General features: G+C 53.7%; 1 protein-coding gene across 2 annotated transcripts in view; it reads right to left on the reverse strand.

Annotated features, from left to right (window-relative positions):
• The window catches only part of SGSM1 (small G protein signaling modulator 1), a 54,447-nt gene that overhangs the window by 25,603 nt on the left and 3,373 nt on the right, over positions 1-25,471 (reverse strand). For both annotated transcript variants that reach the window (XM_019538678.1, XM_019538677.1), the window contains exons 2-5: positions 7,736-7,811; positions 2,004-2,166; positions 768-920; positions 49-116 (exon numbers count right to left, since the gene is read on the reverse strand). In XM_019538678.1, coding sequence (XP_019394223.1) covers positions 49-116; positions 768-920; positions 2,004-2,166; positions 7,736-7,799 — 448 coding nt within the window. In that variant the 5' untranslated portion in view covers positions 7,800-7,811. The remainder of the gene's footprint in view (positions 1-48; positions 117-767; positions 921-2,003; positions 2,167-7,735; positions 7,812-25,471) is intronic.

Raw genomic sequence — 25,471 nt, forward strand, 5'->3', positions numbered from 1 at the left:
CTGTCTGGAAAGTCAACTAAGAGAGCAGGGGAAGAGCATAAATGTTACCCAGCAGAGAAGCAAGAATTGGTCCATCTACGGGGTCCATCAGGAGGGCTTCTTTCTCATAATATTTACTAGAGGGAACAAATCGCAGAAGAGTATTACACTCTGATGGAAGAGTTACGTGGCAGAGAAGGCTGTTGCCCTGTCCCTCCTGCACCCTCATGGCTGGTGAGAAAGGACAAGTGGCCGTAATGGGCTGTCGTACTGCCCCAAAGCAGCGGGGCGGTCGGAAGTCCTCCTCCAGCTCCTCCCTCCACCCTCTGCAGCAGCCTCTGCCTGGCCTGAGCCAAGCTACTGCAGCGAGCCACAGGCGGGGACCCCCCAGCATGGCGCTGGCACGCCGCTTGTGCCAGAGATGCCCAGGACAGGCAGGTCCCCGACACGAGTTCTGCACCAGCAGGAGGAGGACACACAGGCTAGCAGAATCCTGCCCGCCCGGTAGCAGACAGAGAGGGTGAGACACAAAACCCACCTCAGCCAGCTTAGCAGCATCACCAGGACACCTGAAACTCAGCGGACAGCAGGGCCAGAGTTTGAAACCCAGGGCCGTGCACTGAGCTGGGAGAGGGGGAGCATGCTTTGTGCTGGTCCTGTGGGTCACTGCCCCGGAGGATTGCTAAGCCGGGAATGCACGCAGCTCAGCCCAGGGACTGCGACTTTACAGCAGGCCCAGCTGGGGAACAACTCACGGGCAGCAGCCTCCGCCCCCCACCTGCACTTACCTGCTGTTCTCGACCAGGTAATGCACAATCTTGTCCAGGACCTTCTCGAAGAGGGCCGTGCGAATCCAGAGGTGCTTGATGGCCTGCGGGGACAGGTTCGGCAGCTTCGGCACCTTGCGCACGTTCTCCTGGAGGCCTTGCACTTGGTTTCGCCTGCAGGCAGGCAGGGCAGAGGACAGCACAACCGAATCAACCAGACAGCAGCATGGGGCACGTGCTCCAGGCCCTCCCTAAGGGCAGGCCTCTCTTCGGCTGCCTACCAGGCAGTGCTCATGCTTCTTTGGCTCTCTTGGGTGTATTTGTTAAACTACTGCCTGCTTTGCTGACAGTGCTCTCATCCCCCTGCCTTATCTGGGTCAGGGTAAGGTGCTCTGTTGGACACGAGGCCCGGTAGTTGTACAACAGGGTCGTACGTGCCATTTTAAGAACAGGCGAGAGATACATCTGCCTAGGATGCTCCAAACAGCTATAAGCCAGGACTCTGTTTAAGGGGCTTTTGCTTCATATTCTATTCCAGCTGCCTGTCTCTTATTGTAAGCCACCCAGAGCCTTTGTGGGGAAGGCCAGCATATAAATCTAGCAGGCAGATAGCTAGATAAGGATGATCCTGCCGTGAACAGGGTGCTGCAGCATCCTGGACGACTGGATGACTTCTCGAGGTCCCTTCCAGCCCTGCTATTCTACGGGTCTATGAAAGCCCACCTCTGCATGGGAGCCACCACCCAGGGGCACAGCCCTTGCCCTCTTCCTGAGGAGGCTGGGGTGAGAGCCAGGATGTGACTTTCATTTCCAATATTGTGGAAACGAGGACACAATCCAGCAAAGCTCTGAAGCAAGTGCTGAAGTCCCAGAGGAATTAGACATCCACGAGTCTTGGGCAAAGTTCCCTTTCCAGCCAAAGGGGTTTAGAGTCCCAAGCCCCGTTTTCAAGGCAGCCTAGGAGGGTTTTACCCAGAAGGGGTAAAACTGCCCCAAAGAACAGGGCTTGCACATACATGCATCTTTGGGCATCCTTCAAAATGGTCCTCCTGGGCCACGGTTTCCAAACTCAGGTGCCTGCAGCTGGGCATCCGGCAACACCTGCGGCTCCTGCTCACCCATACGTTATCACAAGACCACGTGCCACTGTATTTGAGACTCCCTGAGTTTGAATGTCACAGCCCAGATCCGTGCCCCCCACCCTCCCCGGGACCCCGGCAGCACGAGAGACGGCGCAGGAACAAGCAAGAGCCTCACGCGGTCTCGATGAGCTGCTCCAGGTCTTGTACCTTCCGGCAAAGCTCTTCGGCCAGCGGGAAGCTCTTGCCCACCTTCATGAAGAGGGCGGCTATCTTGTTGCTCCGCAGGAAGCCCGCCGCTCGCCTCTTCAGCCCGTACAGCACGCAGGCCTCCACAGCCGCTGCAATAAAGCGCAGCAGTGACCCGACGCACCGACAAGCCCGGGAACAACCCCACCCTGGCCTGGCTGGCCCGACTCCCTGCCTCCCGCGTCTTCTTGCACCCCGGCCTCTCCCTACAGCCGGGGTGCTCCTCGGAGAGCAACCGGGCTCGCAGCCGGCTCCCTGCACAAGCCCAGGACAGCACCAGGGACCCGGGTGCCTGTCCTCAGCAGCAGAGACCTGGGGAAGAGGCATGGACGAGCAGCCTGCAGATAACGGGGCAGGGAGCCGACAGAGCTGGCTCGCGCACAGAACCGGAGCGGCCGAGCCGGCCACCCTGACACCGGGGACCTCCTTTAGGCCAAGCAGCAGAAAAATGAATCTCGAGACAGATCAAACCCACAGAAAAGACGGCCGAGCTGCTAATTCAGTTTGGCTTCAGCGACTACCATTACCAAGATGACTGACGACTAGATGGCAGCTGGCAATGCATTTTCCAGGCAGGCTGCATGCAGCACCTGAGCCTCTGGCGCTACTGGAAGGGAATGCAAACTGCTAACTAAAGCTGCCCCAAATCTCCAGCTGCACCCCTACTCGCGGGGGGACCCTGGGCAGGAGCGCGTAGACCTCACCCCGCCGTACAAGCCTCACTCCCTCGACGCCTCAAAACAAATGCATGCAAACGCCGATGCTACGGCCAGCCACCTTGGCCGAGTCTCTCGGGAGGGATCCAGGGGGACACGTGGTATCAATACGCCGTGATCCAAGCCCCGGAAAACAACACAGCCCCACCGCGCTGGAACCGCATCGCTGCTGTCTGGTGGAAAACCATTGCTCCCGCCCCGAAAGCTGTGCGGGGCGAGCAGAGGCCTGTGCTCCTTTTGCTCCCGGAAGGGGGGATCTCCAGCAGCCCAGCGAGACTTTGGGGGACGCCGGAGAGGTGTACACACCGGCCCGCAGGGCCGCTCAGGGCACTCCCAAGCGCACACGGGTGGCGCGAGGGAGACGCGCTGCGGCTCTGACTGCGACCGGACGAGGGGAAGCCGCACGCTGGGGGCCAGCCGAGACCCCCGCGCAGGGCAGCGATGTGGCTTCCTGGGATCTAAACGAGGTCCAAACTCTCCTCCAGCACAGACGGGCTGCAGAGTCCGCAGCGTGCCGCCTTGCTGTTAGGCTTTTGCTTGCTCCAGCGCCATGGCCGGATGTCGCAGGCTGCAGAGCGAGTCTGACAGGCTCCGAGAGCGAGGCAGCACGGACGCACCGCTCACCGCCCAACAGGTCTGCAGTCCGCCCGGAAACGTAAAGGCAACCGGGCAGGCGACAGAGGTGGCTCTGCTGTCCCACGCCGGCCCCATTAGCCGCTCTATTACCCAGGGCTCGTCCGAGCCGAGGGCAGCTCTGCAGAGCGCGTGCCAGGCCACAGCTGAGCCACCGCGCTCTGCTCCAGGGAGCGCGCGAGCAAAGCCCTCAGCTCTGGTTTTTAAAGCATGAGGCTACAGGCTGTTACAGGGAGCTGCTGCCCTAGGCGGTTCAGTTAAACAGATGTGCAAGGGCACCTCAGCGCCTGCCTCGTCGCAGCTTTGACAGAGGGCAGAGCAGGGCCCCGACGCAGGGGGTGCAGCAGAGTATCGTACGCACCGGGGCCCGATGGCTCCATGCAGCTACAGGTCGACCTGCCAGCACGCACGAGGACGCAGGTAGGAGTTGCCGGCGATTCCACCTAACCGGGGGAAGCCGCGGGCAGCTCGCCTCCTGCACACCGAGACACTGACGAACAGCGACCACGCACCAGCCGGCACAGTCTGCCCAGGCTGGGATTTGCACCAGTTTACAGCAGCACGGCACCTGGCCCTCCGGCGCTGGGAGCAGGGCAGTCTGCAAGGGCCTGCAGGGCTCCCCAGACAGGCTCCCGGACAACGCTGTGCGTGCTAACGCGCAGCAGTGACTCCTGCCTGTAGGCTCACGTATACTGCTGTTGCCCACTGCATGCCCCTCTTGTAATACGCTGCCTTGCAAATCCCAGCCTCGAGGCACGGGGAGAGAGCCTGACTCGATCAGCACCTAGGCTGTGCAACCTACAGAGCTATGATGTAAAGCAAAGCAGGGCATTGGGGAACGTCAGAGCAACCACTTCGAAACTCAAGGCAATGTATTTTACTCTCCCCCGCCCGAGAAAAACCAACCTGAGACATGAGCAACACTGCTGGAAGTACAAGTCTTTATGGGGCACTGCTGCACTTGCTGGAGGGTGGGGGGCTGGCACCTCTTTCTCTTTCATCCCCCCACTGGTGAAGCCAGACTCTAGCTCCTGCCACAGCAAACTTGCACCCTCCTGCCTGATGGCAGACAGCTGGCACCAGCTGCGCATTCATTCATTCCTCCTCGCTCTCTGAAGCGCAGCCAGGTCCACGGCACCGTAAGCAGCCAGGCACCCGATAGGCTGGACAGAGTGAATTAGCAACGCTGGCCTTGCGTTATTTTCGGCTCTGGCAGGTCGCTAGCTGTCACATCAATTATACCGCCAGTCAGCTCCTTATCTAGGGCTAGCTGGATGCTGGAAGTGAAGCACACGCGGTCACAGGCATGCGGCTGACGTGGCAAAATGGTGCCTGCATATGGCAGGCATGCACAGCTGGATACCTGCACACCCAAGACGGTCAGGCCGGGGCAGCGCGGACCTCCCCAGCTCCCTCCCCAGCCCACTGGAGGCTGCAGTCTGCCCCTTCCTAGCCCAGGAGTGGCCTGCGGGCTCGGATCACGCAATGCTGCACAGGACCACCACCTCCGCCAGGTCCCAGGAACCGCAGGCAGCTGGGCTGGCTGCATGCAGCTCCCCACGCCTCTGGCTGACACTGCTCCCATCCTCCACTGGCGGCCTGCAGTTCTGAGAAGGATGAAAAGTGAGGCCTGTCCTCCTTTCTGGCTCTCCCAGCAGCTCAGAGGAGGAGCAGTCCCAGGAGGGCTCAGCATCACACACCTGTCATTTGGCTGAGGTTTCTGTAGCTTGCCACCACCCCAAATGCCCAAGCAATTTGATTCCCGCAGGCCATTCCTTCTGAAAGCATGGCCCAGCTCCCCATGGCTGGGGGAGAAAACACCTCCATTATGCTCAAAGTCCAGGGAGCTCTCACTTGCATTAGGCCTCTGTGTGACACCTGCTGTTTTTCTTGAAGTCTGAGCTCCTGGAAGCAGAATTTAAGGGGAAACACAGATTCCCCTGACAAAGAAGTGTCTAGTCCTCACACACGTGGAGAAAGGTTCATAACCATGCGCCAAGCGTGTCCTGCAAAAGGCTCAAAAAAACCCAAAAGAGATGCATGACTTTCCTAATGTGATTTTTTCTTTAGGCTCACTGCATGATTTTGAATATCTGGGGCTGGCAATAGCAGAAGTCACCTAGACAATGTGCTGCCCTTTCTCTCTCCAAATGGAACTGCAGAGTGCAGTAAGTGCCAGGTACGTTTCCAAGCACACATCTGCAGATTATATTCAACGTGGGTGGATAATGAAACAAGAGAGTGGTATTTTGCCCATATGTGCCTAGGGGATTAAGATTATTTTATTCCTGATGCAACACTACTGGTACTTCCATGGAGTTGCACGCCGCCGTTTGACTCGCTCTGCTGTTACGAGTCAAGGCAATGTTCGGTGCTAGGCAGCAGGAGGAACGCAGCAAAGGCAGCTGCCATGTCTGCCGGGTCAGCTTGCACAGGGAGCGTGACCTTAAGCAGTGTCAACGTGCATTTGTTTTCCCCAAACCTTTCAGCTCCGTAATCGGCTAAATTGGACTTTTGGGATCAGACGCCTTTTCCTGCCAAACCAAGCAATCTGTTAGAGGAGCCTGGTATTTTACCGAACAGGAGGAGGAGGACAGGGGATGCGTGAGCTTGGCTTACAAGGGTGGAAGGTGAGAGGCCTGCCTAGGGGCAAAAGGCAGCACTATGCAGGTCCCAGAAAACCGTGAGAGGCAAGCCGCTTATGAGGATAGCGATGTCCTCTATGAAGCTCATTGCTGCCAAGGCTGTGTAGGCTGCTCATATCCAATTGTGACGACAGGCAATAAGTTGCAGATACCCAAAAACCACTGGAAAAAAAGCCCGGCAGCATCATTAGGGAGGCTGAGTGGTAATCAGCAAGCCCAGCTCCTCGCCTGGCACAAAGCACTATAAATAATCCCAGGCTGCGAAGCCTGCACTGTACAGAAAGCAGAGTGAGTCACGGCTCAGAGTTAGCTCTGCTCTTTTGACGCCACTCAGCCAATGATGTGAGGAGCCACAGAGGCCTGGGACACACACCCACCTGCCTTTCATCCCAGGACCTGGGAGAAAGGGCACAAAGCAGCTCCTAACCGCCTTCCAAAGCAGAGAAGGAGGTGGCACGGTTCCCCCTCTTTGCATCCTTCAGCAGCAATTCTCAGCCAAGGTGTCGGGACCGCATCTTACTGAGATCCAGGGAGCCCATGCAGAGCAAGGCCTGCCCTGGGAATGGAGATGGAGCAGCAGTGCACACAGAGGGGAGAGCTCATGAATGGCGCTGGAGCCAGACGGCAGCTTTGCGCACTGGCTCCTCGGCACTGCACTGCTCCGCAGGTGGCCCACTCCGGCCAGCACACGCCGTCGCAGACACAGCGGCAGGAGGCAGGTGGCGGCCAGAGACCCAGCCGCGAAGCAGGTGAGCAGCTGCGTGCGCTCTGGAGAGTGGGCGGAAGGAGCAGCTTCCCGGGGAGGGGTCAGCTGCCTGCAGGAGACGCAAGCAGCCTCTGACAAGAGAGGGAGAGGGGAGCCCAGCTTCTCCGAGTGCCTCGTTGTGCTGGGATCCCTGAGACACCTTCCCCCCACCCGAAGAGATGCAGGAGGACCTCACGCCATGCCGCTGGGGAGCAAGATGGACACACTTGACCCCTGCAAAGCAGACAGAAGCGTGGTGTGGCCCCGAGGGCCGTTCCCTGCCATCTGCAGTCCTCCTCTCACACCCAGGCCAAGCCGGCTCTACACGAAGGCTCTGCCCTGCTTCGGCCAGCTCTGGAACACATTTTCCAAGCTTAGAAACCGTCACTAACTGCTGAAAAAAGGCAGATGTTATTTAGTTCCAACCCAGGAAGCGCGTGCAAGACCAGATGTCAGACCCCATGGCAGAAAAAGGGGCTGAAGGAAGCCTACTGCAGGGGTCACCAGCACTTCATAAAATGCTCAAAGACCCTTTCAACACGCTCCTGTTCCCTGCGCCGGCGCTGCCCCCGTGCGCTGGCTCATTTACAGGGACTTCTCACTGCACAGAGGTTCACCTGTCACATAAGCAGCCTGTTTAATCCCTTCTCAAATGAGTGAGAGGGGCTCAATATTCTGGCACTTGGTTTGCTGGACTGCCACCGCCCAGGGTGTCACAACCCGAGCCCACGTTCGATGAGGAACGCAACGTGCTGACCACATGACTCCTCCCTGGGGATGCTGCAGCTCCCTGGTCTCAGCACATGGTACCATCAGGAGGGAGCTGCCCATCAGAGCAGCAGGGTGATGCAGCAACACCCCAGCGTGGACGGCGTGCCAGGGCCGGCGGCTTCTCAAAGCCCATCTCTTTGCGCCACCTTACCGCAGAAGGAGATGATGTGGCTGCTGTCCTCATGCACAAACTTCCTCGTCACTGCCTCCTCCATGATCTGCTTCACCTGTTGAACCAAGCAGGGAAAGCTTTCAGTGACAGGCATGGGGCTGTGGCACGCAAGCGCAGCAGCGTTCATTAAAACCACCTTGAGCGCGGCAGTGTATTGAAGGTACTGGATCATCTCTCTTTCCATAAGGGGATGCCCCTCTGCTCTCTTATCTTTTTGGAAAACGCTAACAGGCCACGTGGCCAATCCATGCCACAACTGTATGGTCTAGCAGGGAACCACCATCCAACTGGGCAGCATGCAGGACAGTTGAAAGCACCCTTTTTAGACTCAAGGTATCCCCCACCCCCAGCAGACTCGAGGCACCCTTAGAAATGTCAGCTCTTAAGTTTTCACTCAGCTTTTGACTACAGGAAAATAATAGAGCAACAAGAACAACTTACAACACCCTGGCTAAGAATTACTGGTTTAGATAGACAGGCAGGAACAAAGAAGGGAAAAAATGTTGAAGAAAGCCTCAGGAGGCCTTAGCCTAGACAAGGCATAGTCAAATAAGCAGCATTCAGCTAGGAGGCACCTTCAGCTGGGCTACCCAATCTAGTTCAATAATTTATAGCTCTTCGTGCCCTCCTGTTTGAGATGGATCTGACCAGTTCCAGGTCACGGGCTGCCCTGAAGAGCCTGGAACCAGCCCATCCACGCAGATGTCAGTGATTTGCCTCCCGCGGACGGAGGCGCTATTTGTATAGCAATGCAATCAGTGCTGAACTCTGTGTGCATTGCCTGTGACACATTCCTGGCACGCACACATTTCGGTTCAGTTAATTAGAAGGAGGCTGTCATGTAGGTTGGAAGCCAGATCATTAGGGACATAAATCTGCAGTCACAAAGTGGAAGGTTGGGTGGAACGGTCCGGCTCTGGCACAACAGAGACTAGCTACAGATGGGTGTGAGAAGAGACAGCAGCCAAGGCCATCCGGGCCCAGCAGATTTCCCACTGCTACCCCCAGCTTATCCTTCCCCCCACACCATCTCCAGCTGGTCCACCTCACCAGAGAGAACCCCCTTTCATGAATAACTGGTCTCCGAGCTGGAACGCAGGTTCCCTCCAACCTGGCTCCAGCGTGCTTGGAGAGCCCTGATGTCTTATAATTCATGATCATCCATTTGGAAATCACTTGGGTGCACAGACAGAAGCAAAGGCAGCACAGACAGGTCTAGTCCCTATCCCATCCAAAGTCTACACACACAGTCCTGGGGTCTGGGCCTTCCTGGCTGTCCCAGAAACACTTAAAAGGTAGACTGCAGGTCAGGCTTTCTCCCTCGGCTGGGCCATTGCTGGGGTTCACTAGCAGGGTCTCTCTTCACCGCCACGACGACAGGCTGTGCAGATGGCTCCCGGAGGCTCGGACCAGCTAGCATGCTACAGCATGCTGCAGGTGGCCAGTGGACTCCAGTTTGGCCCGTACCTTGTAGTATCACCTGTAATCGCTGCACAAAAGTAGGTCCTTGCCCATGAAAGCTCAAGCCTCTCTGAACCAGTTAGTCTCTACAGTGCCCCTCCCCGCCTTCTGCCTGACACAGCTAGCTATCCCGGTATGACTCCAATTAAGGCATTTTGGTCTTCATGGTCCTAGACCTTTATTTTTTCTCTTTTCACAGCTTCACTGCCAGGCAGAGTCAAAGTCTTTTTAAAGGCTCCGCGGTGCATTCCCATATGCTGGCAAGTTTGGATTCTTCCTAAATGCAACTTTACCTCTGAATTAATCAATGTTAACTCTGAAATACCCAAACGTATGACCTTGGGTTAGGCCCCACTTCCACTCTCCAACATGCTTTGTACCTCTCAGGTCCTGTTCTGCGTACGTGGTGTTACCTGCCTTTTCAAAGGCAGTGCTGAACCTGGGAAGGCATCTCTCTCTCACACACACGCACATACGTGCTTGCTGCTTACGGCTCACCTCTAGCAGTCCACAAAGCACAGTTTCCCCCGTAGCAGATTTAGCGCTTCCAGCAGTGATTCATGCAGATGCAGAGAAAAGATGGGGAGGGGCAGAGATAAATCAGGCTCAGTCCCCAGCTCGTTTCATTTATTAGATTCAAAACAATTCAGTGCTTTTCATCCTGGCCCAGAAAAGGGCGACTGCTATGTTGTGTCACCCTCGGGCTGTCCGGGTGAGTGGCTCCCTGTCACCTCATCACCCCCATTTCCAAGCCAGCCTCTCTGGGAGCTGGCTTTACACGTGCCCTCTCTGGTGCTCCTTGGGAGTGAGCGTGCAGGGTTGCATGAAATCCAATTATGCTCATGAGGCATCTTACAGGAAGGAGGTGGAGAGAAGCCACAAAGCAGATGCTGCAGCTCAATGAATGATGAAGCCCAGCCTTGGAGATGCTGTGCGCTCCCCAAGCCAGTGTGGCAGGGCTTCTCAGCCTCCCACACCTTCAGTGCTGGGGAAGGAGGTTCAGGGTGATGATTACCGAGAGGTGCTAGCCCCCTCCTTTGCCCTCCACTCCCATGTCACAGCCCCACTCTGTGTCTCAGTTTCCCCACCTGTTAAATGGGGAGAATACAGAATTTCTTTACATGGAGGGTTAGAATTAGCAGCTGCAAAGCACTCTGGGAGCTGCCTGGGAAGTGCAAAGACAACATAAAGTTGCATTTAGGAGGAAGACCAAAGGGAAGCAGCCCTGGGAGAATTGGCACCAACGCCTTCCGAGTCCCTCCCATGCTGCAGGACTTGCCCTCCTGGCACAACACTTCCTCCTTGCTGCGCCAGCCCTGCCAGCTGATGGCCCAGCTCCGCATCCCTGCCACCTGGCTCCATCAGACACACACCGGGTGAAGTCTAGGGACAGCTCGCTCGGGCCCCGCAACTGATGCTCAGCCACTCTCACAGCTCAGGGCAGCTGCAATCTCCAGCACCAGCGACTGTGATCATTCGTCCCTGCACTCGGCAGAGGATCAGACCCTTCCGTCTTTGAGCTCCAAAATAATTTCCCTTCCAAAGCACATAGATTTGTATTTCTCCAGTTTCTGCAATGCATCTTGCTCTTTCCTCTTTGGTTTCACGAGCGTTGGGAAGTTTGCCCACTAGGGCCCACGGTGGGCAGAAAATGCTCCACTTGTCAGGATGCTGTGTACTAGGATGGGTCTTGTTGGTAGAGAGAGAGGAAAAAAAAAAAAGCAACGCAGCATCCTCAGACCTGCCCAAGCAAGGCTGATGTGTGCAAGACACCTAACGATTATCATTTGGAAAATTAAAGCCCCCTCACAACAATTTGCCAAGGTCAATCATGTACAATTGTCAGCATGACTAGAGGGAGCTCATTTCTGAATAGAGAAGTAAAAAAAACCCACACACAAAAGCTAAATCCACCCCCGCCGCCTTCTCCCAACAAGTGGGTCAGCTCGCTGCGCGCTTCTGTCGCTTATGTGCCTGGTGACTAATAGAGACGGCTCTTCAGCCCAGGGGAGGCAGGATCCGCGAGGGATGGTTTCAGCCACGGCTCTGGTGGTTGGAATGAACTGGCACTGAATCCGAAGCTCGCAGCCAAGGCGGCCGAGGAACGAGAAGCCATGCGAGGGACGCGAACCCTCTGCGCCTACGTCACCCAGCCGGGCGGCAGACTTCCTGCATGAAATGCCACTTCCATCGGTACATGGGGGGCCATTTCTTGTTTCTCCCGCTCTTCGCAACTTGGATGCGAGCTGAAGGACTCCCACGCAGTCTCTGCAGGGTCTAGCACAACGGAGCCCAGGCAGTTGATGCTGGGACATGAGATGCTAACAACAACGATGCCCTTGCAGACCTCAGAAAATGAGGCAAGAGTTAAACTGTTTGGGGCCCAAATATTCAATGCCTGCAGGGGCCAGAAACCAAGAGATACAAAAGCCAAGGAAGACTCAAGGAGGCTTGAAATGCCAGGAGATTTATCCGCTTGCAGGGCATGGAGACTTCTAGACCCGCGTGTCTGTGCCTTGGCATTTCAAGGCTGACTCACTGCTTGGGGTGGGAAGGGCGCACGGGCCTGAGATGAAAGCAAGTTTGAAGGGAGCAATGTGCAGAGCCCCGAGGGACAAGGTAGGGGCCATCCCCATCTCGACCAGGAGAGAAGCATCACAGCACTTTCCCCCGCAGAGACGAGTCACCCGCTGAGGAGAAGCACACCCTGCTTCCCACTCCTACACAAGCAGCACGATTCAAAATGCAACAGAGAAATGCTCCAGACCACGCTGGGGTGTGGACCAGGCTCTGAGGCTCCAACCAACACCCACAAAAATACTGAAGGAAGAAAGTGGCTTTTCTCTCCTTCATTCACAAAAGGGAACAAAAAAAAAAAGGTGCTTCCGCTCCTCCCGCCTAGCTGATGCTGAAGTTCTTTGGTGAAACGCAGCTGTAGTTCAGCATGACCTAGGCCCTGCACGACACATGCACCTTCCCCCTTCCTTACACCGTATGTGCAAATACGTGACAATTTCTTTGGGGTCCCAAATGCCTCACCAACCTATCACAGCTCTTGGAGGGCGTCAATAAGCTGTTGGATAGGGGCAATCCAGCTGACGTCGTGTATTCGGACGTCCAAAAAGCCTTTACAAGGTCATCCATCAGAGGCTCTTAACTAAATTAGATAATCATGGGATTACAGGAAACGTCCACTGATGTATTAGAAATTAGCTCAGAAATAGAAAGCAAGGAGTGAGTAAAAATGGTAAGTTTTCAGGATGGAAGAAAGTAAACAGTGGGGTCCCCCAGGGACCAACACTTTTTAACATATTCATAAATGACCTGGAAAAGGGGATGCGTAGCAAAGTGGCCATATTTGTTGATGACACAAAAGTATTCAAAGTATACAGATCCAGGTGGACTGTGAGGATCTACAAAAGGATCTGGCATGCTAGAGTGAATGGGCAATGACGGCAGGTGGAAGTCTATGTAGGTTAGGGTCAAGTGATGCACCTGGGCAAAAATAGCCCAAACTGTACCTACACTGTGATGTGCTTGACCTTAACTGTTGCTACAGAAGAAAGAGATCTGGGAGTTGTTGTGGATAGTTAAGTAAAAACATCAGCTCAGTGCTAAGCAGCCGTCAAAAGGGCAAAGGAAATGTTAGGGATTATTAAGAAAGGAACTATAAGCAAAGCAATGCATCATGATGCCTCTTTACAAATCCATAGCACGTCCACACCCTGAATACCGTGCCCGGTTCTGGTACCCACATCTTGAAGTATACAGAAGACCTAGAGAAGGTCCAGAGAGGGGCAACACGGATGATGAGTCCTATGGAGGGGCGTCCATACAAGGAGAGACTCAAGAAGCCAGGCCTATTCAGTTTAGAAAAGAGACACTTGAGGGTAGACATGAGAAGGGTTTACAAAATGCTAAACAGTGAAGAGACAGTCAACAGGGATTTATTCTTTAGTCTCTCTCACAAGACAAGAACTAGGGGTCACAAAGTGAAAAGAGTAGGCCAGCAGTTTAAAACAAACGCAAGGATGTTTTTCTTTTTCACCCAGCGTGGAATTAAAGCGCGGCGCTCGTGGCCACCAGTGGTGGTGGCAGCGGAGAGGTCAGCCAGACTTACAAAGGGACTGGACACGTGCTCAGAGGAAAGGGGCAGCACGTGCTATTGAGCGCAGGAGTGAGGGGCACGGCCTCTGAATCGGGACTTCCTATACCCTAAATGCTGGAGGCTGCAAATAAGAGAGGAGGCAGTGAGAAAAGCCCTGGCCAGACCCAGTTCCCTTTCAGCATCCACTCGCTGTCCCTTTGCAACACGGGGGACTGGGCAACACGGACCTACGGTCCAACCCAGTAAATGGCAATCCTTATATTCGTACGTCCTGGGCCCAAAGCAATGTACCAAGGGCCATGGTCTTACCACTCTGTGACAACACCCCCACACACAGCACACGGGCAGCGAGTTCCTTGGGGGAGAGACTGCCAGTTGCATGCCTTGGCACAACGCAGGATTTGGCCCCAAACTGAGGTTCTTCACTGGTGAAACAATACAAAGGGTTGTCAGCATTCACAATGCACGGAGAAACCCTCCTAGAGACGCAGGCTGGTGGAAAGTTACATGGCCAGGGTAAAAAAGAAGTGGCCCAGGACTGGTCATTCAAAACAACACCGAGCAAAGGAACGAGAAAGGAAACGGGGTTGTGACTGGGGCACTCGGGCACAAAGCCCAGGAGGCAAGAGCAGCTGGTCACTGAAGCCGGGACCAATACCTGCATACAGCAAAACTCGTGGCTGCTCAGAAAGAGAAGAAATTGTAGAGGACTGCCAGCAAAAAGATTGCCATCCAAAACCTACACGAGTGAATTAACAATCACTGTAAATAGATCTAAGGAGTCCACCCGAAGGAACAAAGCAATGAGAGCCAGAACAAGAGAAACAGCCCCAGTGCCCAGGGCCAGCCAGGGTTTAATTGGCCTGCTCCATTAAAGGCGCTTGTTTGCTGTCTAGCTGATGTAGGATCTGAGGGCGTTTGTTTGGCGAAAAGGAACTGTATTTCTGGCATTCCCATATTGCTGCTACTAATAGCTCTTTCCACCACAGCAGCAGCGAACGAGGCTGAGCAAACGCAAAGCTCCTGCCACGGCTGGTCCGGCAGCACGCGCCAAGCGGCCCTTGCAGGGACAAGGTTTTGGTCTGCAGCAGCTAAGGCACATTAAGAGAACAAACATGCTACACCTTCACAGAGTTACAGGCATGCCTAGAGGGGCCGTTCCCATTTAAGACAGCAGCAGCCCGTGGCTGCGAAGCCCTGCCTGGTCTCGTCCGGTCCTAGTGCCATCCCAGAGCGCTGTGTGCCATTGAGCTCCCCCAAGGCCGAGGTGGGAGGTCAGCAGTGCCCAGCCCGTGCCACTCTGCTCTGGCACAAGGACGCATGCAGAGGGGAAGCAAAGGGAAGCAGTCACGGGGGCTGCAATTTGGCCAGGAAACCTGGATAAATCCTACCTTATCCATGGTGTAACCGTGGCACGGCAGGGAAGGGAGGGAATAGGAAGTGGCAGGTGCCACCAAAAGCATGGCCCACCTACAGCATGCATGTCAGCTGCTTAGAGACGCAGGATGCCTTGGAGGGAGATCTCAGCACACTCGCGGCAGCAGCACCCCTGGGTCACTGCTCCACCCTGAATCAGAGGGAACAGTAGTTCCTCTTGCAGTAGCACCACCTCTACCCCTAGCAAGAGGAACTAAGAGGTCTCCCACCTCCCTCCAGGTGAACCCAAGGCGGCTTAGCTTCTAGGGCCAGGCTGCATGCAGCACAACACAAGGGGCTCTGGCTGCATATAGCGCAACGGCAAAGCACTACAAATCGCCTTATGAAGCTGGTGGGAGTACACCGCAGCCTGCTCCATCCCTGCAGAGCCAGGACACCCTGTGCTCAGCCAGTAGTGACCGGGAAAGACCGAGGAGCATCCTCCTGCAATTCTGCATTGCAGCTTTTTTTCAGGCCAGTTCTAATATTGTAGATACCAGATCAAAAGCTTCCCCCACCATCTCGATAAAGCAATGTGGCGGAAAAGGAGGGGTTTGCTGCCCTTGGTTAATCACTCCCTTAATTTCCGTTTGTAATAATCCAGCTGTGCCTAACAGTGTAGCGGCACAAAGGCTTGGCAGACTTTACTGCATCCTTCCTAATAATGGATTACTCGCCCTCCTACCTTACGTGAGCCAAGCAAGTAACAGCCTCTGAAATGAGAAATACGGGAGCAAAGCCTGCCACGTTGGAGGCCACGTAAGTCAAGGCTGCCATGACTGCTAGCGTCTAACTAGTAACAGAGAAGCTGCCATTGCAGGTGAGATTTTGCTCCGGACTGTCGGCCCAGCTGAAGCAAACCCATCTTTGCCACAAGCGCAGGTTTTAGGTGAAGTGGCTCCTCGCGCTCCCCGGAAACCTCTGTGTCCGGTGCACTCCACATTTGAGAGACTCCACGTAGCGGTCCACGTGCATTAGGACGTGGGAGCGGGCAATGCTTCCTGAGCCAGAGCTGGGCCTGGCTGGAAGGCATTATGTTCCTGTTTCACCGGAAAACTAAGAGCTGGCGCTTTCCCAGGGGGCCTCAAGGCTAATGAGTGGTGGTGTCTAAAAAGATTCAGAGCCATTGATTTAATGGCTCCCGCCTGGGCCTGAGGCAGTGTCAGCTCTGACTAAACCTTGCCATGAAAACATTCAGCTTTCAGAGCACTGACAAAAAGCATTTTATTAAATGAAAATCCCGGGGAGGCCTAGACGCAAGCCCAGCCTCCCCTCCCCAGACCACAAGGCTCGGGTGCCTGCCTGGTCCCCGACCACTGCAAGATTCCCAGGATCCTTCTTCACTTCAAGGCCAGCAAACCGCAAGCCAGCAACGTGTCTCCATGCTGCCCCTCACCCTCTCACCCCAGCGGCTGTTTGCAATGGAGGAGCAAGCTGCATGCTGCAGCTGTTAGGACAAGAGCCAGGGTGCAGAGGCCAAGAGCAAATGAATTATTCCTCAGTTCAATCAGCCAAAGACAATATTTACACATATCTCTGCCTTTGTGCCTACCTGGGCTTTTCCAACTCATTTGCCGCAGACCCCAGCAAACAGACAGACAATCTACCTGCCGGATTACTGGAATGATGATCTTTGCACTGGCAACTGCCTTTCCCATACAGGTGGCCCGGCCATTGTATGGATCATACACCCACTTGTACTGAAGCACATCATCTCCCACACATGCGTCATACTCACAGCTCTCCCAGATGGTACATTATAAACCAAGCATGGGCAGCCTGAGAAGTATTATACAAAGACCTGCACCCTTTGCTTCCAGAACCACCTCCCACCACTTGAGAAGGCAACAGCACTTGAGACTAGCACAACAGGTGCCCCGGGTCTCTGGGCAAGGGAATCTGTCCCGACATGGACCCGAGTACACACGAACACACCTAGCAAACATAACTGCACCTGGTACGTGGCTAAGATGACACGCCGCTGCAGTGATCAGATGTGTCCAGCTGCTCTGGCACTTCAGGAACAGGTAGAGAAGAAGTCACCTGCTGTCAAACAGATGCAAGGCTGGGAGGAAGGCCAAGCTTCTGGATCAAACCCAGAACGAGGAGACCCGAGTTCTGATCCTGGCACTGACAGCCTCTGTGCGCAATGTTAGACAAGTCACTTAATCCAGGTCCCCATGGGGATGGCAGCACTGGTCCTGGACCAGCTGAAAGAAACACCTATGGCCTTCTGGCTTCGTTTCCCAGCAAGAGAGGAACTGGTGACGCACAGGCTGGGTGTATTCCAAGTGTGTCTTGTTTAAATTAAATGTAAGCACCAAGTGCAGAGGAAGGTGATGGGGATGAATGGGGAGTGGAGAGCCCGCCTTGCCAGAAGAGACCAAAAGAACTTGGCTCATTTTGTCTGTTAAAATGAAAGGTGAGCATGGGCATTATCACCCCCAAGTGCACTATGAGACGACATCAGAGCAGGCAGGTTGTAGAGCAGTCTCCCAGCGCTGCGGTGCCCTCTCCCAATGCCTCCCGCGCTAATCCCGACTCCTCAAACACTGGTCTGGGCCACAGCCGCCTGCAATACCTCTGTGGTCTGTAGGCCCCTTGCAGTCCAGCAGTGCCCTGCACAGAGAGGGGCCTCCAGAGACCTCAGCTCCAAGACAGCCCCCTTCCTGGGGTGCCACACAACATGACCCACTTAGCTTAGAACAAGCGAGCCTGCAGGTAGCAATAGGCTTGCCGCAGCTGCACCAGCTTAGCGTGGGCAGCTCTACCCAGCTTCCTGGCCCACACTGAGCTTCATGCTGCCGCAGCTGCAAGCCTAGCAGGTTCCTGCTGCCCACTTCAAAGCCAGCTCAGGTATCAGCTATCCATACGCAGCTTTGCTGCAGTGAAAACAGATGCTGAGTAGGCGTGAGCTACAGTGGCCAAGCCCCTCATTGCTGAAAGGTGTATAAACAGGCATCACCATCTCCATCTCTGGAGAACACCAAGGGCACAAGATTATTGCAGAAGAGCTCCGAGTTGGGGTTCAGTCAGGCAGCTCCACGTTCAGCCCTCTCCAGCCCGGGCACGTGCAGCGCGCAGCAGCTTTGGGCTGCACCGACCTGTGCATAACACCCAGGGCCACAATGCCACCATCACCTCGTGTCTCCAGAGAGCTGCGATCTCAGGAAAAGCCATGCTTGCGCCTCAGGGAGGCCACAAGTGGTCAGATAGGAGGGCTGCTGGCCATGTACTGGTACACAGCCATCTGCTTCGTGCTGATCTGATGGCTGGACTGCTACCCAGCCCGTCCGCAGAGAAGGGAGTCCAGGACTCACTTGAGAGAGATGCAGGGAGGGGGAGCTTCGCCAATGCAGTCGTTTAATCTACAAAAACCACCAGCAACTGCACTGTACGTGGTGTGCATGGACACTGCCATCATGCGGGTCTGTTCAGAGCCCTTCTTGCCTCCTCTAAGGCTCTTACAGTCCACATCCCTTCCTGCAGCTGAAAACAAAAGGGCACACATGAGACACGAGTGTGGTGGAGAGGGGGACCATGCCTGCAGCTTGCCTGGGGGTCAGTGGGGCTGCAGGAATCAGAAGCTGCAGCAGCCGACAGACAAAGGAAGGTTGGCTTTGTTTTTTTTCAGGCTTTCAATGGCCTGGAGGCACTGCGGGATTCAGCTATCATTGTACAGACAAGACTACTCTTCCCTTGTTATAGCAGCACCTAAAAGCCCCTGCCACCGCCACGGCCTGTGCACTATTCAAATCCAGGCAGGGACAGCCTCTCTGGCAAAGAGCAGGCAACCCAAGGAGTCCAAGGTAGGACCCAATTAAGGCCACTTCAACAGGGACGTCAGGTGTGCACAGGAGCATTCGGTGCTGCACAGGCACTGGGAAAGACAGACCGCTATCTGTGCTCCAAGGAGCTTTGCCTAGTGCAGTGATTCACAGGCAGGGAGCGGGGACACCTTGGGGGCTGCCAGAGCCTTTGAAGGGCAACCCAAGGCGTGAGACAACAACCAAGGTGTGAGGACGGAAGCAGTTAAGTGCAGGCTTAGGCTTTAACAGCCTGGCTCTCTCTTAACAGCATTAATACAAATGTTCTTGCACCCGGTGCTTTGGCAGCTGGCACAGCTCTGCTAACCAGAAGGGTGCCAAGCCTCTAGGCTTTTGTGCATAGAAAAAGAGAGAGAGAGAGAAGCCTTTCTGTTCCTTTCCTGGTACTTTGAAAGCTCCTGAGCTGCACCTGTAGCAAATGTGACCAAGAGAAGCTTCAAACCGGGGTTTGATCCTGTGCGTTTATTTTTCATGCTTCCACAAGCTCACTCCCACTTGCAATCTTTTTCACTGCTTGGATGGAAATGCTGTTTTTAGCACTGAGTAATCCCGACAAAACTTCTAGTTGCGGTGCTATCATCGGAGCTAGGAAGGCCCAGCCCAGCAAAGCACGGGGATTTCACTTTAAGCATGGCCTGAAGTGCATTGCTGAATCCAGGTTCCTTCCCTCCTTCAGGAAAAGCTCTCCTTAAAGTCTATGCAGATGCTCTGACAAAAGCCACGCACGGAGTGCCCAAAAGGAACAGCACTCTGCTGTGGGGTCTGCATCCACGTACAGCACAATGCTAAGGAAACTTTCAGCAAGAAGTCATAGAAAATAAGTCCGGAAGGGACCTCCAGAGATCATCTAGTCCAACCAAGGACTGAACTTGTGACACTGGTGTTATTAACACCACACTCAAACCAACCTGAGCTAAACAGGTGCTCACAGAAACAGACTTAGGACAACCACATGAGCATCGATATGAGGAAGGAGAGTGGCAATTCACAGGCAGCCAAGTTCAAAGTGTGCTAACCACAGGTCATCCTCCTGGCATTTCCCAACAAAGCATCAAGACAAGTCTATGGTTCCCTGCCACTAGGAAGGCCCAACAGAAACTCCAGCGTCTCACAGGCCGGGGAAGATAAAGCACCTCAGTGGAGCACTGATGTGGTGCATACACCAGGCCAAAGCAGCTGAGCCACAGTGCACCCAAGGGCGAGCCATTCTGAGCTGCCAGTGGAAGGCCTTGCCAGTCATGCCACGGCCAGCCGATGAGCGGGGCCCTGCTCCACATCTGCAGAGCCCTAGGCATGGGGCCCCAGAGGTGGGGTCACGCAGAAGGGCAGCGTGGGGGCTGCCAATGTCAGTGGGGGCACAGGCAGGCTGCTGAGCGAATGCGGAGCCCCCAGGGCCGATGCCACCGATCCAGCTTCTCTCTCACTTGCTGGATTCATTTCTTTTTGCATGTAAAACACCAAGGGCACTGGTTTGTTCATCTGGCTCCTTTAGCAGACAAAGGTGTAACATCCATTTATCTGCCTTCTTTATAAAACATCTAGTATTGATATCTGCATGGTGCAAAATACAGTCTCTTATCTTCCCAGGAATCAAAGCCTCGATTACTCCAATAGCCGGTGCCAAACAGTTCTCTCAAGCACCAATGCAGCTTGCAGCCAAAGCCCACCACTGATCTGCCAGAGAATTTACTAGCAGACTATTCAATAAATAACCGCAATGAAGTCTGCTTTGATCTGTTAAAGTGCTGCCACTCCCAGAGTCCAAGCACTTTCTTCAGCCAAGGACTTCAAGGTCTCCTTATCACTGAAAGAAGAACCCCATACCGTGTGTAAAGGCTTCACTTGCCTGGTTCCTGCTCCAGACACTTTAAATGCTGGAGATGTTTTTTCAGAGGATTCCCAAGACAGGAAATGTCCATTTCTAATAAATCCCTGTGGAAGGAGCACCATGAATGCAGAGCCAGCAATACAAGATGCCCAGGTGCAGGCAGATCTAGTCTGGGAGATAACCTGCGGCAATCCCCTGAAACTGCCCATACACTTGAATGAATCCTGGCTTCCCAGGCCCTCCTAATTTCCATCAGCTTCTTTTGGCCGTTGCACTGTGCAGGATTCAAGACCTGGCTCAACTTTCACCATTCACATCTGGCCTGTTCACTTGGCCGGAGCCACACAAGCGAGCATGGTCCCAGGCCTAATTCCCGCAAGAAACAACTCCAGCCACACCAACTCACGCGCCCGTGGGACAAACCGCCTGCCTTTGCAGAGGGGATGCCAAGCTGTGCTGTGCCCGACCACTCGGCCTGCTTCTGTCTGGCATCGTTCGGCAGCTCCACGCTCTGGCAGCTGCTGAAACATCAATGCTAATCCTATCGACTGAGACCTTTGGCTTGCTGAGAAGTGTTAATCAATTATTTATTGCCACTGACTAAATAAGACATCGACACAGGCTGCTGCTGGGGGATCAGCCACGTGACACAGACGGGAGCCTGTTGCAAAGCCCAGATATATTGCCAGCAAGATATTTTGCGTCAAAATACAGGCTCAACCAATTACATCGTTAGGCTATTGGTTTCTGTTCTGCGGCTTTTCATTTTTCTTTAAAGTACAGGGAAATGAAGTGCAAAGCTGAAGTCTATGCAATGTTATGGCTGCACACTAAGCCAGGTCCATGTTCCTCCCCAGTGGACATGTATAGGTAAGCTCAAACTGCATACAGCTCTGCTCACAGCAATAGGCATCTCCCATCACGCTGGGCCCACACTGGCCCAACCTTCCCACTTGCAACAGGACCTGGAGAGCTCTGATTAAGGGTGGCAGGTTCTGGTCCTGTTTCCCTGGTTGAATGCAGCATTTTTCTTTGCACCTGTTGGTACTGCCAGTACAACGCCAGACTTGCGATGCTCCATGAAGCAAAGGAACGTCATAGGAGAAACCTTTACTTCGGTGGTTTCCTGACCTCCAGGGCCTGGCCTTGCCCATCAAGCTGCCAGCCCACCTGTGCAGGTTGCCAGGCACACCATAGGCACCACACACACGGGAGAGTCACGAGGCAACAGCCACAAATTCAAAGCCCCTCTCCGGACTCATGCCAATGGCTGGTCCTGGACAACCAAGCCAAAAAACGGGCACGGGAGCATTCAGGATGTAGAGCCTGTTGGGCAAAATGACCAGTTCCCAGCAGCATTTGGACTGGAATCGGATCCACCTTCCCAGACTGTCTTGCTTCGAAGCCTTGAGCTTGTGACAAGGCAGGCATTTCCACGGCAACAGACTGATGCTGCACACATACCAAAGGATGACATCTCGGCAGCCCTAAATCAAGGCTACGCTGCCTGAAGCACAGATCTCCCCCAGAATGTTTATAAGGGGAGCACGCAAGAGACAGAGGCAAGAAACCTGTGCTTGGTTTACAACCTCCTCCCCATGAGAAGATCCCTGCAAGCAAGTGCTTTCATCTTCAAAGAGGCAGAAAATGTCCCCTTCTGATTAGAAATATTGTTTTCTGCAGAGATCGTTGCAGACAGCCGAGCAGCAGTATATTAAAGCCTTTTGTTTACTTTGGACATAAGCACATTTAAAAAGGCTGGTCTGGCTGAGAGGAGACATCTGAGGGCTCCTCGATAGTCAATGACCTTCAATCTAAGCTTGAAGAGGAGACTGATGGGCCTTATTCTGTCCAAGTGGCCCTGACAGTTGAATAAAATCATAGCTTTTTTTGCCTTGATGATAGCTCCAGCATTCATTCTCCAGGAGGTCCCAGTGAGGCTGTACTGCAAGAAATATATCAACTTGCTACAAACCAGAACAGATTCCTTGGCCTTGACACCAGCAACTTGACATTTCAGAACGATGGCCACAGGGACTTACTCCAAGAGGGCAGACAACGGCTGCAGAAACAGTCAGATTGTAATAATTTTACATTAGATTGCTGCAAGCTAAATAAGACTGGTGTAGCAAACAAATTAAGTGGACAAAACAGAAGGAAAGGAGATCGATTTTTGCCCCTCTAATCCAGGAAAGACTCGCATAAAATCTATAGCAAAGCTCATTCATGCTATTTAAAAAAAAAAACCCACAGGCAAAAAAGAAAAGAAAAAAGTATGTCTACTATATACAGGACTATAAAACATCATCAGTACAGCAGGCTCTGGCCAATCAATAAACTACTAAAAGAAAAAAAGTCTAAGAATATGAACTAAAAGTGAATAATAGATGCATGTCAATTATTTATTAACAAAACATTCAAAACACTGAGGGGCAAGTTAAGTAAGAAAGCAAAACTGCAAGAGAGGAATAAACCAGACGAGCATTTGTTCCATGCAGATATTCCATCCTCCAGAGCTCTCGGGTCTCCCGCCCTCAATACACCTCAAAAAAATGGTTTCTCTGTTGCTCTACATTTTGTGCTGTCTCTTTACAGCTGTGCACTCCCTTTACCCATTCTCATCCACTACCGTTTCCGCACCCACGTTGTGCTGTTGCAAAGTGACAGCACAGAGCAAGAAAATGAGCCTACGAAAAGTTGCCCCCCAAGTACAATGCCAACTTCCCAAGTCATTCTCATCTGCAATGCTGCTACATGGAGTGGGCAAAACCTTTTCAATGGGGGAAAAAAAAAAGAGTTTCTGATTCATACAAATTGCTTCTTCAGTGAATTACGCACTTCCCTATTTTGGCTGAAGTTTTTCAAGTTCTCATGACAAAAATAAATAAATAGATCCAGCCCTTTCTAAACTGAGCCCTTCTCAACGTTCAGACACCAAAAACAGGATGCATCTCACCTTGAAAACAGAAATTCTGGTTTGGGTTCTCTGGTGTGTGGGGGGGGTGTTTGCTTGTTTTATGTTGGTTTGTTCTTTGTATTGTTTTCTTCTTCCCCGCTTCCCCCCATAGAAAAATGACAGAAACAACCAACAGACAAAACCACACACACACACACTCATTTCCCAACCAGTCATGCTGTGATTCCTTCCCTGCCCAGGCCTGTGGGGTTCATTTTCAGCTTTCAGGTTCAACCTTGATTTATTTCCCTCCGTTTGATCCCTCAACATGTTGCTGAAGTGCACTGACAGTGTCAGGCCATCTGCCCCCCTCCATCCCACCCAGGGCCAGAAGCAGGCATGGGCAAACTGGGCAGCTGCCTAGGGCCCAGACAGAAAGGGGGCCTGGAAATGGTAATTTTTATTATTATTATTATTATTATTATTATCATTGTCTCTGACAAAGGGGGACCTGATACTAAAAGTTTGCCCAGGGCCTCCAGGAGTCTAGGTACGGTGCTGCCCCAGCCACGCAGCTCCCCCAGGCGTAGGGCACCGAACAAGGGTGGGACAGCAACATCCTACAGCACGACTCCCAGCAGCTGCCCCCCACACTGGCACGTTGCATGTATGCACTGATTACCACACGCAACCCTGACAGGTCACTGGGGCACTCTGTGCCAAGTAGCCCTCTGCTCTAGGCCTCGCCTACCCTGGGGTTTAGTCCCTTCTGTCACTGTACCCTGCAAACCCCCGGTATAGACATCTTGCACTAGGACAAGCCACATGCACCCTTGACAAGTGAGGCACTACCCAGTTTCAGAGCATGCTGCCTAGGTCTGCTCCAGGGCTTGAGCCAAGGCATCGCAGCCCGACTCAACAGGATGAGAGATAACACTTGTGCAAAAGCTGGGTGCCTTGAGAGCAGAAGAGACGGAGAAGATTCCCGCAGGGCCTTCTCTGATAGCTGCAGGGAATCACCTGGGCCTTCAGCTGCACTTGGCACTCAGTTAGGTGAGAAAGAAGAGGGGAAAAAAACAAAAACACACACATGCATGTGCCCATGCACACCAAGCTGAAGTAGGTCTAATGAGCAGGTGAGAAAACACAACAGATGGGTGGGCTGGACCAGTTAACAGAAACGTCACTGAATAACTACAGAACTGCAAAAAATTAAACTTTCTGGGTTATGTTTCTTCTGTAGAGGGGACAGAGTTGGAAGGGAAATGTAGTCCCTGGGCTCAGCAAGGTACATAAATGCAGGCCTGATTTTCCAACACTGAATCAGAGCTATGGGGTCCCTGTGGACTTCGCCAGGGAACAGACTAGCAGACAGCTTGAGGACGGCGGAGACGTCTGTTGCTAAGAGCACTAGCCCCCGAGAGCAGAGGACACCGAGATTCCCGCGGCTCAGGATGCGACAGGGCCGCCAGAAAAATCTCACGACTCTGACAACCTGGCAGAGCGCGACTACAGCACGACACTGTACGCTGACAAACGCGGCCTAGCGGCGGGCTGACAGGCGAGATGTCACAGCCACGCATCCTTTTGCACTCTGTCTCCCTCGCCCCTCCTCTTGATGCAACCTTCACCCCTCAGGTCAAGCTGACCCAGACCCATCAAAACACAGCAAGGGAAGGCTGCTCTCCCGCACAGCACACGCAGCAGACACTCCTGCAGACACCAAAGGCCTCCCACTCCGTCACCACCTGCCACTCCAGGTCTGAAGCCTTCTTCTTCACCCTGCCTCCTTCATCTCCCAGATGCAGCAGTTCGTGTGAGGCACAACGCGCCACTGCCCAGATGGTTCTCTCCCTGGGGAAGGGGGCGCCCCGTGGGATTCAGGTTAGGCCTGTGGTTTATTGCACAGTCCAGTAAATGGCCACAAGGACAGGAGAGGAGGTGAAAAGGACAGAACACGGTCCCAGACTGGGATCATGGGTCCGTTGCACAAAACCCTGTTAACTTATGTGTTCAGGGCACTGGGTGTTGCCTCCTTCCCTCCTGTCGCATCAGCCTTTAGCATCCTCCGCTGGGAACTAACTGCCTTTGCTTTCCTCATCTGCTCTTTATGAGGCTCAGCCCAGGAGAAGTTGCAGACAGATTGGAATGAGATGCTTTATTTCAACTGCTCAAAACA

This window comes from Crocodylus porosus, unplaced genomic scaffold, assembly GCF_001723895.1.
Source record: "Crocodylus porosus isolate Cpor-Errol unplaced genomic scaffold, CroPor_comp1, whole genome shotgun sequence".
NCBI lineage: Eukaryota > Metazoa > Chordata > Crocodylia > Crocodylidae > Crocodylus > Crocodylus porosus.